Raw genomic sequence first — 14,520 nt, 5'->3', positions numbered from 1 at the left:
TACACTCCCGCTCTTTAGGTGGTGCTAAGAGGCTGGTTTTGCCTGCGGTTGGTAAACCATACTCTCTGCGCCACCTACAGAGCGGGAGCGTAAGCGCACCTCCTATTTGGCTGCGTTAATGGTTTAAATAAAGTTCGATTTCTTGCAAAAACGGATCGATTTGCTTCATAAGTCATTATGATTACTTTTATATTGTATATATCTGCTTTGGTAAAACGTGCAGTTGCTGAAACTGATTTTATGTTCATTCATTTTGGAAATTAAAACTTTAATAAGGAACCACCCTTGTTTATTTTTCTCTGCACAATGGTAAGCGTTACACCAGCCAGCTGTTTTTGTTAAATACATAAATAAAGTTTGCCCATTGCATAAATAATACTTTTTTTAATATATTCGTCCGTCACTATGGTTACAGGCGCCGCGTGTAACTAGAATACGGGTTTGAGGTTGGTTGCTCGTTCATACAGGCAGTGTTCTATTTGTGTCTTTAATTTGCTGTCTGAACAGGACACTTCCAGACTCACACCTGTAAGTAAATACGGTTGTCACTCCCGAAATTTTGTCATGTGAACGCACCCATATACTGCTTGAACAGCGCACATCTCACTTGTCTGCAGCAATGTGGCTGCGTTATTCCTGTGCATTGTTACAAATGTCTTATGTCACAGTTGAAATATGTACAGTTCTGAACCCGGCGACATTGTTACCTACACCTGATGAAGGTACACCACACTGTTGTTTGTCTGCTCTACGGGAAGTATGTACACCAAGGCCTGACCTGGCTGACACACCCATACCTAATTGCACCCTCACATACTATGTGGATGGGTCCTCTTCCAGAGATGACCGAGGTATAAACAGGGTGGGGTGGGCAGTTGTGTCTGACTTTGAAGTTGTAGACTCCGGATGCTTACCACCTCACAAATCTGCGCAGGTGGCTGAGTTGCATGCACTAACACAAGCTTGTATCCTTGCTACTAACCAATCAATAACATTTTATACAGACTCTGCCTATGCTTTTGGCGTCTGTCAAGATTTTGGGGCACTGTGGAAACACAGAAATTTTCTAAGAGCAGATGGTAAGCTCATCCGTAATGGAGATGAGGTTGCCGCTCTCTTAGAAGCAATTTTACTTCCTTCCCAAATAGCCGTGTGTAAATGCAAAGCACACACCAAGGAACAGGACGTGGTATCCAGAGGCAATGCACGCGAGGACGCAGCGTCTCTCATTTCTACTAACGTTGATTTTTCTCTTACACAGATTTCCCAGGAAAAGGAAGCTGAAACAGCACAGGAGTCACTAATAAGCATGCAAACATTTTCTCTCCCAACAGAAATAGCTCCATGGAAATCGTGTGGAGCTACCAAAACTCCTGAAGGGATTTGGATAGGTCCAAATCAAAAACCTTGCTTACCTAAACACTTTTATTCCCATTTTGTTAGGTTGACACATGGCTTAGACCACGTGTCCAAAGGAGGAATGCTGACAGCCATGGCACAAAATTGGTTCACAAAGGGTTTTTCTCCTGTAGCGCAAAGACATTGTAAAAACTGTCATATATGTCTGGGTAATAATGTTGCAAGAGGGGTAAAAACCGCACCTGTGGGGCATCCCATTTCCTGAGGGACCATTCACACATGTAATGATGGATTACATTGAATTAACACCAACAGAAGGTAAACGTTACTGTTTGGTGATGACAGACATGTTTTCAAAGTGGACTGAAGCCACGCCCACCAAACATGCAGACAGTGCTGGGGTGACAAAAATGCTGTTGAAAGACATTATTCCCAGATGGGGAATCCCAAACAAAATTTCCAGTGATAATGGAGTACACTTCACTGCTCAGGTGGTGAAAGATGTGGGTAAATTTTTGCAAATCAATTTGACCAATCACTGCGCCTACCACCCACAAAGTGGAGGTGCAGTAGAAAAAGAGAATGGCACCATCAAGGCAAAACTAAGCAAAATGTGTGAAGAAACAAAATTGAATTGGGTTCAGTGCTTACCACTGGTACTCATGTACATGAGAATGAGGGTCAGAGACCGAACAAAATTGTCCCCTTTTGAAATACTTTTTGAAAGACCCCCACATATGGGGTGGGAACCACACAGGGCGACAGGCGATACCCTTCCAAATGAAAATGACATGTTGTAGTATTGTATTTCTATGTCTTCTATCTTTCAAAATACCTTGAAACAGGTTAAAGCAGCACTACCACGCCCCGCAGAGGGACCTTTGCACAACATCAAACCAGGAGATTTCGTGTTGGTGAAAAACCTGAGTAGGAAATCCTGGAAGGCGAGACGGTGGGAGGGGCCATTTCAGGTTCTGCTGACGACTCACACCGCCGTGAAGGTCGCGGAGCGTGCCACCTGGGTGCACGTTGCCCATTGCCGGAGGGTTGGTCCTGGACTAAAAGGTGTAAACCAAAGGGAGGACGGCTAGTCGACTGCTACGGACCATTCGTATTGGTGGGAACCACAGATACCTGTATACTGCAAGTTTATACGAAGAACGACACGAGAGAACTGCAACAGCTCACAAGGTATTGGAGGACGACTCCAGTATTCTGGGTTTGGTTTGGACACACGCACACGACATCTTTAATGTGGGTAATCGACACGACGCTTGCAGCTTAATAACTGTACCCAGACAGCACACATACATCTGGCCGACGTTGTGCCGACTTTCAAAGTTCCATCGGCAAGATGTCGCTCAGGGAGCGTTTGCTCATTGGGAAGATGTCGTCTAGATGTCGGCATCTCGTCGCAAATGCCCTCGGGCCGATGTTTAAACGATGCAATTTCAGCCGCTCTGCACGGGCTTTACCGGGCATTTATTTACTAATTTAAACCTTTATTCATTCACACTTATTCAGAATAATGTGCTTCTGTGCAATAACAACTAAAAACAAGTACACCACTGTCAATAACCGTTGCAAATTTATTCATTTGACAAATATAACACATAAACAAGTCAAATTAATAAATCAGTAACAGAATATTTAGATGTGTCACACATAAATTACATATTCTGTAACTATTATATACTGCTATACTACTGTGTAAACGTTTTTAAACACTTAACTAAAATATTTCTTATACCCTTCAAAATAATATACTCTTAAGGTATATGATTCAATTACGTTTGTGGACAAAAATAGTCTCAAGATATACATTTATTTCAATTGAGAACTAAAATTTAAATTAAAACTTTTTTCAAATTACTTGGACAAAATGATAAAATAAACAAGTAATTCAAGCCCATAATACATGGAAATTTCTTTAAAAATATCTCAGGGTGAGATCTCAAAAAATTACTGAAAAACCCCAAGGGTATATATTTCAAATTCTAGGCAAAAGGTGGCTGCATTTGAAATGCTAAAATATAACAGTTTGGATTTCAGAAGTTTTAGTCTCAAGATAATTCACATATGTTGTACAAATGGGACACAGCCTGTGAAAACCCAGCAAAGTATTTCTTTGTGACTTACTGTTTTCTACATAAAATCATCCTACACAATACAGAAAACATTCTCTGAAAATATAATCTTGACATCTTCAATACTGACTGAGTAAGGTCATGCCAAAGACTGAACTCAATGTTAAATCAGTAAATTCAAACTTTAGATGTCATTAGATGTTAAGACAGTAGCCTGGATTTCATATACAAGGTCACATATTTATGTATCTTAGAAATATATTGTAAATAATAATAATGTGCATGTACATAACAAAAACATTTAATCATAAAACATTCTCGTCAGGTCTTCTGTCTTTGTTTCCTACACTTGTCTCTGCAAGCAGCGCCTTTAAACCTTAGAGGTCTTCTTTGTTGCCTTTGTTTCCTGTCCCGAACGCCGCCTTTTAAACATCTGGACACCACTTCTTCCTATCCATTGTTCCTCTTTTGTTGCTTTAGGATCACCTGAAATGGAAACATCCCAAAAATTATTAATCATACGATCACATTTCACATTTTTATATTTAAATTTAGGTGCCTATGGCAAACATGAACAATCGTGTATATTGGATAGATAATCAAAAAGTGGACCCACAAAGCATACAGCACTTTATGTAAGCATATAAAACATCTGGTCTACTGTGTTGTTGCATTCCTGAATGTCTGGCGGTGCATTATAAACAGAGTTAATTCTTCTTTGCATCCTCAGCTATACTTAAAATGAGTGCTATAGGAGGAATTAATGCAAATGTCTTGAAAATTATACATTTTATTGTTAAAGATATCTAAAGATAACAGTCACCCACTTGCTTACCACCAAACTGTGTTGAACAAGTGCTTGCATCAGTGTTCGTGTAATCGAGTAAAGTATAACCTTATTCACACAGCACTTTGGTCCCAGAAAATATCCATAACATTGGCAGACAGGCATTTGTGTGAACACAAACATGTGCCGTAGATGTTCTGGGATTGTTCCAGGAAAGAGGACCTAGTACCATTACCGTAACATACCTGGAAAGCCCTCTTTGTGAATGAGATGCAGAAACAATGGCGTAGTTTTTAAGTTATGGTTCAGCTCTTTAAAACAAGGGTTTTACAAAGGTCGGCAAACTGTACTGAAGCAGAGATCATGGAGCTCGTCACTATCCACGCTGAAGCAGAGATCATTTACCAGCATAACAGTTCTAGCGTGTCAGGCACTCACATGAGCTTATATTAAACAAAATACATGTGCGTCATCGCAACAAGATATACCGTTCAGCTCTTTAAAACGGGGGATTAAATGAACATTTACATTCACGATGAGAAATGTCTGCAAACTGGACTAGGACAGAGTTCAGGGAGTTTCAAATATCCACTTTGAAATTGGGTTAATTCATGTGCATACTAGAACAGCGCATCACGCATTCCATTATAGTCTTATCATAAACAAAAATCCAGTCTTCTGCAGAGAGAAATATCCAATAATAACAAACCTTCAGACACTGTGGATAAAACCTATCAAGTGCAGGACTTTAAACACATCATGTGTCTTTACGGCATAAACACAGATTCTGGAAAATCATTTGACAGTGTGAATGAACCAAAAATCAAATGGTCCTGGACCAAGTTTAAGTATAATATGAATGGGCCCTTCTTCAATGTATTGTGTCTAACAGATAGCAAGTAGCAAAGTTTGTCTCACCTGTGGGCCACAACACTTAGTTCTGTCCTAGTATACGCCTTAGTCCTCTGTCTAGATCTCACCCAAACACTGTAAACGGAGCAGAACAGAAATGTTAATTTGTAAGTAGAAATGATAAGTGGACCCAGATTTGTTCCAGAATGTATTAAATGAAATTAACATGGTCTGCTTTGTCTAAGATAAAGGATAAAATGCACCGTTAACTAAAAGACATTTTAAAATGGTTAAGTTGTCTGAACCAAGTCATCTTGTTGCTTTGACGTCTTTGTTTTAGTTTATCTTTACCCTTCTGCTTGTTAACAGCACACATCATCAGTAATGTTCAATTATCACTTTATGCATTACTTCATTATTTTATTAATGTTAAACACACCTTCAGGATCATCAGTGTACTTAAATAGATAAGACTGAGCAGTGTTGATTTACCACCAGAGATTTTGATCTGTAACTGAATTCAGTCAAAGCAACAAGATGACTCAAATGAGTTAAAGGATTACTCCTCCCACCAAAATGAAAATTGACTGATTATTTACCATCATGTCATCCAAGAAGTGATCTATTACTTTTTCAACAGAACACAATCAGAGTTATATTAAATAATTTCCTGGTTCTTTACATTTATATATTGTATTTATATTTTTGCTTTATAATGGCATTGACTGGGATCAACGTTTTTCAAAGCTCAAAAGTACATCCATCCATCACCAAAGTAATCCACATACAACCCAATGCATTAATAAATGTCTTCAGAAGCAAAACCATACGTCCGTGAGAAAAACTTCACATTTATAGCCTTTTGTGATAGAGACAAGACATTTACAAAGTTAAAAAGACAATTTAAATATGGCGGCACATGTTATCGCATTGGATGTTATGTATCTCATGACTAGTCGTAATATGAATTGTGATGAAACACAGAGATACGTGAGAAACAATGCGATTGAGTTGTTGTAGTCTGTTTACATTGCATATGCATCGTAACTCGCTTAAAGCTTAAAATATAAAGCTTTTCCCACAAGCCTATCATTTTGCATCAGAAGACCCACTAGGTTATATATGGATCACTTTAATGATGGATGGATGCACTCCTGGAACTTCAAAACACTGATGCCCAGTCAATGCCATTATTAAGCATTGAAGAACCAGGACCAGTGGCGGACAATGACTTGATTTTCCGAGACAATGCAATGCGAAGCTCATCCCAACATGTATGTAGCCCGTCATGTGTGTGGCTCGTCATTTCAAAATATGTGTTAGGCCTATCGCATAAACCCATGTGAATCACGTGGTGTCACGTCAAAATAAGTGCCCGCTGCACACACGTCTGAATGGTTCATGATAAAAGATACCTGCATTCTCTCATGCGTAATCAGAGTTTAATGTTAAGTGAATGTGTTGTGTGTATTTTGTGAATGTGAGCATCTCTTTTATCATACACGGTTTTGACGCGTGTGCAGCAGGCACTCCCCTTGACAAGACATGTGATGCACATGGTTTACATGACGCAACAAACACATATTTTTGAAAACACGAGCAACACACATGACACTCTGAACACTTATTTTGAATTCGCACCCCTCAGAAGAGCAGTCACGAGCCGCCACTGGCCAGGACAGTATTTAATACAACTCTAATTGTGCTCGGCCAAAGAAAGAAAGACAAACATCTTGGATGACATGGGGTTGAGTAAATAATCCTTCAAAGCTAAAAGTTTATATAAAAATTATAATTGTATCATTTACTCACCTTCATGTTGTTATAAACTTGCCAGAAATTCTTTAATCTGATAAATGATGTCAATCATACAGTTGATGGTACCCATTGACTTCCATAATAGGAAAAATAAATTTTATTGAAGTAAATGAGCAGCTGTGTACTTAACATCATTTAATAAAATATCTTGTTTTGTGTATATCACAATAAATAAACTCATGCCGGTTAAGAACATAAACAGGGCCTGTGTGATCACTAAAGCACAATGAAAGACATGTAAAGCTATCTTACCTTGAAATAAAATTTGACACAGACTACTGAAAATCTAATGAATGAAAAAGACAAAAAATAATATATTACGCACAAACGTTAAAAACAACATTGCAGTATAGTGCTTAGTATAATGTGTTTTAAATAAGTAAATTCAACTTACATTATTTGTATAGTATATATCAGTACAGTGACATGCACAAGTTTGGGCACCCCTGGTAAAAAAAAATCTGTTAATGTAAACATTTAAGCGAGGGGAAGATGAAATGATCTCCAAAAGGCATAAAGTTAAACATGAAACGCACATGATAACCACTGTATGTAGTCCAGTGCTGGCATCGTCTGAAGTCCTTGCAAGGGCCGATGTCATCTTTCCATTTGTGTTAGGTCATCTGACAGAGGCAGGATCCAGACTGCAGCTCACATAATTGCTAGTAGAAATAGAAAAGCAAATTGAGAAAATTTGCATGACTGCTGTTCATAGCTTTTTAGGTAGTGGATAGTTGTGATTATTAAGTTATTTATAACCTGAGGCAAAGGTTAGTGAATGCAATTATGTGTATGCTAGACTTAGAGCTGTTGCGTTTGGTCGATAGAATCGGGGGTTTCAATTTCAACGTCGATAATTAGTCAACAAAAATATTGTGTCATCACAACAAAAATATAGCCTTTTCCCCTTTGACATGGCAGATTTAAATGCAGATTAACATTCACAATGAGAAATATCTGCAGACTGGACTGAAGAAGAAATCAGGGAGTCACTATCAGCTATGAACATTCACCAGCATAACAAAACAGCGTGTAACGCAGTGCTTCCAAATCCTGGTCCTCGAGCAACCCCTCCCAAAAACTTATTTAAAACACCTGATTCAAGTTATCAGCCTCTTTCCAAAATGGTAAACGTGTCTCCCTAACAAGCTGATGAGTTAAATAAGGAGACATCTAAAACTTTTTGGGAGGGGGTGCTCGAGGACCAGGATTGGGAAGCACTGGTGTAACGCACTCCTTTATGATCTTATCACAAACAAAAACATACACGTGTGGTTTCTCGAGAGAGAAATCACGGATAAGCAAACTACAGATGCTACAAAAAAAACCTACCAAGTGCAAGACTTTAAATATGTCTTGTCTTTATGGCATGTGTGTGAAAGCACAAACAAATTCAGAAAACTATTGGCAGCGTGAATTGACCAAAATCAAATAATCCCGAACAACTCCCGGATGTGTTCTCTGTATTTTTTCCATAATGTGTGTTTGAAAAGGGCTGCAGACATTAACCATTCATTGAAAGCAAGTTGTCCATTGAACCTTAAATGTCCTTGTCAGTATCGGGAAAGCGGTCCTGAAACACATATCCTCGTCATAAGAGATGTACGGCGTACTGTCTCGACTAAACATATGGAGTCCTTCTTTAGGATCTCTGACTGCCGCACTCTGATGTTGTTCACCTGGCGTGTAACACAACAACCCAAATTGTCTTCATTATCCCAGGCACCTGCACAGAAACATTGAGAACACAAGCTCCAGGGAAGCAGTGAGTGTGCGTCTTACCTACACCTGATGTAGCGTGTACATGCCGGGCGATGGAGGCCCCGGTGATCCCAACATAGCATCCGGTCTCATGAAGAGGGAGCAGTTATAAGTGGTTATCTCCAAAGCCTGAGGCAATGTGGGGGGAGAAGTGCTGGCTCGTGTCTTCCACTGTCGGTTTGCTGGCATTGGAGAGAATCTCATCTGGATAGGCCGCATCCTAGATGTACATGCCCTGCACAGAGAAACAGATGGCTTAGAGGTAGCATGTCCTTTCTCCGATAAAACTAATATGACAGTATGGTTAAGATTAAAAACACTTAGGGTTAAAGTCAAATAATAAAAATGTCTGTAACAGCTGGTTAAAAACAACTTACAGCAAATGATGTTATGATCTGTTTTGCAAAGACATAAAACATAACAATTGAATATTACAGATTTACATAAAAGATTTCCAGTTACACCCACTAAAATGTCTTGAGGTGTCTGTCAGTGAAATACTTACACAGCAGTGCCAATGACCTGTTTACACACAAGAAGAGAGGAAACATATATAAGGAAAATATTAGCTGAGGGAAATATTAGCTAAGGAAAAAGGCAAGAAATGTATTCAGTCATTTCCAGCCCTTGATGTGTTTAAAATACACAGTGTGGCAAATGACTATGATATGAAACACCTGTTCATTAAATCACTGTACATTTCATACATCTGACATACAATAACGTAAATCAGATTGCACTGTGCATAACAAAATGGTTGTCAAAGTATCTGAACTAACTTACATAAACATCTTGTTTGTTTTGCTTTTAAATTTGCTGCCATTGTAAGCACTCAAACTATCATACAGATCATAATAATACACTTTATACAGTAACTAAAACTGCTTGATGATTTAAACTTGATAATTTAAACACCAAACAAACACTCATAAAGAAATTAAACAACCAAAATTACTATGTTATTGAACTCAATTATATAATCATCGATACTCATCTTCATATTTTTTCCTAAAATTTAAATTATCTCAGAATACTTCCAACTGCTGTTCAGAAAAGCAATGGCCATCTGCCTATATTAAGTGCATCGTTATATAGCAACAAAAACACAATACTGAACAAGTGAAAGGGTATTTAGATTGATTTCAAGTACCACATTTTGTCATAGTATAAAAAACTAGACGATAAATGACATTTGTGTCCTCAACGTTAACATTACCTCTAGTCGGTCAGACTATACATAACAACAAGCTGACACGTATTGCTTCACAGAAACATTTTAGAACAACAAAAATTAATGGAAATTATAATAATACACAAACATTTTAGCAAAAATGCCTCAAGTCTGAATAGCGCTGCAAGTACTACAAATGTTACTAACTATGACTTTATTTGCTGTGCTGTAGTAGACGGAGTGCCTTATACTAACTTTTAAGAGTCACAGACATTTAATATAAGATTTTTGTCGAAAACTTACCTGAACCACGGACGTTTGCGAAGTCAGCTCCCGCACTTTTTCCTTGTTCATGGCAAGACGAGACTGGAGTGGCTTCTCTGGGTTAAGGAATATATCGCCATCTGTTGGTTTGGCATGCTCATGACAATGCTTCATACCGGGGTTTTGCGTGTTCGAGTTGACGTGGAATTATTTGTTTTTTATGAAGGAGGGGAACACAAAACAATGATACGTGTAAAACAAGCCAATAATTCCTTATTTTTCCTCACTTTCCCCAGTTGCATTTTCTCTAACTTACTTATTAACGGCGGCTGGCAACCAGCGTATGTACATTACTGCCCCCTTCTGCTTCGGAATAATGGAACTTAGCAGCTGTGTGTCATTAAAAGCAAAGAAGGCGCTGCTATATTATTTATTTTACTTGTATATTATATTAAAACATTTACATTTACTTAACGGATTCCATTTTTCTTCACTTATTATCATTTACTTAGTTTTTGTACATACTTACACCCATAATGTTGCCTTTGCTCTGGTGGTTGCAAAGGGAGGAATAACTGGGCACGCACCAACAGAGAGAAGCGTGGCCGATACTTATTAGATGTTTTAAATAAGGAGGCCGACGTACGCTCTTGAGCCGACGTCGGGCAGACGTACGTGTGCTGTCTGGGTAATTACAACACCAGCTTTGAGACCCCACATTAATTTAGACACTAAGATAATTTCATTAGAACAAGAAAGCAGGATAGCTTGGAACGACTGCACCGTGTGGTCCTACCAAACCCGAACCTACAAAGGAAATTAATCAACAAGGGCTCACGACCCCAACTCTAACTGTGCTCAGGGCTCACGACCCCAACTCTAACTGTGCTCAGGGCTCACGACCCCAACTCTAACTGTGCTCAATCCGGAATCATCAAGGGCTCAAGACCCCAACTCTAACTGTGCTCAATTTCTTCAAGAAAACGAACTATTTTTCTTCTTTCAAAAATGAGGTTCATGAGCATACTATGTGTGTGCGCATTTTTGCTTTTGCAACTGCACAGAACTATATGCACACTATGGTTAAGGGTAATAACCAGAGCTACGTAACGATGACAGTAAATGAAGTTATGAATAAATCATAAAAAGGGAGGAGTGTAGTGGAGGACTTTTATTATGCTTTTATTTTCATATTATTATGTTTTATTTTTCATCCTATTTTTCATTTTTTAATTACAATCATAAGCTCATAAATTGTGATTCATATGGAGATCATGTTTTTCTGCTAACGTACAGAATTATGCTCTTTCTGTCTTCTGAGCAAAGTACAATGTCCAAGGACTTAAACATCATGTACTGAGAACAAGACATACGTTTTATGATTTCACTAGATTTGTGTTTAACTGTTTATGTTCTTAATCACTGACAAATTGAAGCTTATCTTCTAAATGACGTAGAAACTGATGACTACACATGTTTCAGCATCTTACTATAAATGTGTGTTCAACCTTGCAATCGGGGCTCTTGGGTTTTTAAACTTCTAGCACCATGGGGGTGAGAGCCTATTCTGCAGAATATATAAAATTCAGACAAAGAAAATTCTGTCGACAGTGTGTCTGTGTGATCCTTGACTTTGACTCTTAGTGAGTATTATTTGATGCGGCTAAAATTCCACGACAGTACGACTTCAGGTTCTATAAAGGCAGATTGAAGATTATTACATATGATGTTTTGTGAAAGTGGGTATTCTAAGCCGTGTTTAAAGTTATTTTTAAGGCCTGACAGCAGGTAATCAATAAATTCGGCATCCGGGTGGTGAGCTAGTTCAAAATGCATGCGTGAAATATTAACAGGAGTCATCAAGTAATTTTTAGATTTAGTTTATTCACAGATTTGTAAACTGGACATACAAGATGAGCATGAGTGCCACCACAAAAGCTACAGATGTGCATAAACCAGCAGCGCGCTCTTTGGCATTTGCCCATGTTGAAATGGTTACATGGCTGTCTGCTTTCATCAAATGCAGAGTCATGTGTTTTGCTGGTGGTTGCTGCACGAGGCACGTAGCTAGTTGATTTAGTGCTGCTTGTTCCCGTGTGGGGAAGAGGGGAGGAGTTAACTTGTGGGCATGATGTTGTCGAGTGTGCTACTGACCTGCAAACTGCGCAGGTAATGTTTTTGCAGCCTAAAAACACCCTGCTGTAAAGTTCTGATTCGAGTGCACCCCAGTAAGGGCACTGATTCCATTGTGCGACTCACACAGCATTTTTTGCTGAAAAGAGTTTATGGTATGTATAGAAATGTCCGCCCCCATAGGACAGCGCGAGTTCTGCTATAATTGCTTGGTAATCGTTCAGTTCGCGCCGCCTATGGGGGAAAACTGAGCAGATGATTTCAGTGAAACGAGAAAAAGCAATTGTAAATTCGGGAAATGAAAGTGTGCGAAATGAGTGAGTGTTTGTGTTATTTAGGGTAACAGAGTAATCACCACAGTCTATTTGGCGTTCTGGTTCTGCTGCAGGGAGAAGAGAGAGCAGAGATAAGAGATCTACATCTGCACCCGACAGAATCTGAGTGCGGATGTTTTGGGATACCGGTGGGGGTTCCATGGCCACTGCGTTGGATGGCGCGGGCATCAGAGTTGCTGTAAAGAGAGAGTATGGTGATTTAGTTGGTGCGGAAGAGCTGGGAAGGGTATAATCCAGAGTTGTGAATGTCGGCGGCGGCATCGTGCTTGGGTGACCTGTAGAGGTTTGAAAATGAAAGTTAGTTGGAAGGTGTGAAGGACAAAAGGATGAAGTGTGGGCTTGAGCTGCAAACGGAGGCGGGCCCACGCTTGTTTGAGATGGTAGAGCGGTACACTGCTGTATGTGGGCGAGGTTGTAACCTGGTGGGTAGAGAGACTGCTGATATGGATTAGCCTGTGCTGCTAGCTGCGATAGCTTCACACTAGAGTCTGTGACAGGAGCTGGAGGCCACTGAAAAAGAAAAGGGTTATGAGGGTTATAAAACTGAGCTGCTGAGGGGAGGCTGCTAACCCCGGCCATTTGCGGTGCTGCGGCGGCAATGGCAGAGGGCTGGGTCTCGTCGAGAGGTGGAAAAGGACCTGCTGGGACGTGGCCTAGACTCGCTGGAGCCCTGTTGCTGTGACTGGTTTGGTGAAGCGAGCTGTGTTCTGAACGGGCAGACGATGGAGGTGGTTGGACAGGTGAGTTTTGAGCCCTGCGGGCTTTGTTCTGTCTGTGGGTCTTCTTGGGAGTAGCCTGTAGGGAGACATACAGACCATACAACTCAGCTTTATTCATTTTTCTTGAAGCCTGTATATCCGAGTTACCCAGTGCTTGTCTCAGGCAGGCTACGGTCCACTTCCCGATGGGTGGGATAGTCAGGGTGGCCAAGCAGTATGAGGAAGCCGGGGAAGAAAATGGATGTCTTGTCGGGGGCGGCGAAGGCTGGCCTCGACGTCTTGGAGAACGGTGGGATGATCGGGTCGGTATGCGGCCACGAGAAGAAGCCTTGGGTTCAGGTGTGACGTCCGGCGTAGCAGGAATGGCAGTGGGACTGGCAACTAGTGATGGGACATCTGAAGCGAGGCTCCGGAGCTTGTGTCGAGCAAAAAGGGGCGTTCCAGATGAAGCCCCGATTCGACGCTTATATTGTTTCCGTGAAAATCACGTGACGATGACAAACGAGGCCTCGTTTTCTGTTGAATACGTCATTGCTTCATTCTGAGAATCGCTTATGGATGTAGTAGCGAGTAGTGGCAAGGTGTAGTGAGTTTGTGGTATAGTTATCATTATATATCATAGCCTGTATTATATATTATAGTACACTAGTTTAGTAGATTATTAGAGTAAATTATACATAGCCTAGTTCAGTAAATCATTAGAGAATATATATAGCCTATATTGGTAGTAGTGTTATTATTATACATATTATTGCTGTTAGTATTACTATTATTATTATTATAAGACTAGACTGTATTAGGGATAGCCTAGAAGGACTGAGGATCCATTGGGATATTGGAACAAACAGAAGCTCAATTTATATAAGCTGGCAGCCTGGCACTGACCTTCTTATGTTGTCCAGCATCATCGGTGCCCTGTGAAAGGGTGTTTTCTAAAAACAGACATCAATCCAAATACTGTTAAAAAACTTTTGTTTCTAAATAAAAACCAGTAAACAATTTTTCGTGTTGCAGTTTGCTGTTCCACACTTACAGACCCATAAGTACAGCACTATTGCACCCCCAGTTCAATAAGCACTACATTATTGCACTCCCAGTCCCATAAGCACTCTACTATTGCATTCCCAGTCAGCACTGCAGTGTACTCACAATAATTTCTTTACACTCATTTGGTGCATTCACTGTTGTCACACGGTGACGATTACGTGGGGCGGAACCAAGATTCTGAAGATTT

The 14,520-nt window shown here is 39.9% G+C and overlaps 1 protein-coding gene across 1 annotated transcript; it reads left to right on the top strand.

Annotated features, from left to right (window-relative positions):
* The first annotated feature begins 610 nt into the window (after positions 1-610).
* Positions 611-11,491, top strand: LOC129413946 (uncharacterized). Its single transcript, XM_073857576.1, has 2 exons — positions 611-2,617; positions 10,855-11,491. Exon 1 carries the CDS (start codon positions 620-622, stop codon positions 1,622-1,624), a length of 1,005 nt encoding a protein of 334 aa, XP_073713677.1. The 5' UTR covers positions 611-619; the 3' UTR covers positions 1,625-2,617; positions 10,855-11,491.
* Positions 11,492-14,520: the final 3,029 nt, after the last annotated feature.

This window comes from Misgurnus anguillicaudatus, chromosome 2 (genome assembly GCF_027580225.2).
Source record: "Misgurnus anguillicaudatus chromosome 2, ASM2758022v2, whole genome shotgun sequence".
NCBI lineage: Eukaryota > Metazoa > Chordata > Actinopteri > Cypriniformes > Cobitidae > Misgurnus > Misgurnus anguillicaudatus.
Note: the sequence above shows the minus strand (reverse complement) of the source record. Positions and strands in the feature narration are given on the sequence as shown.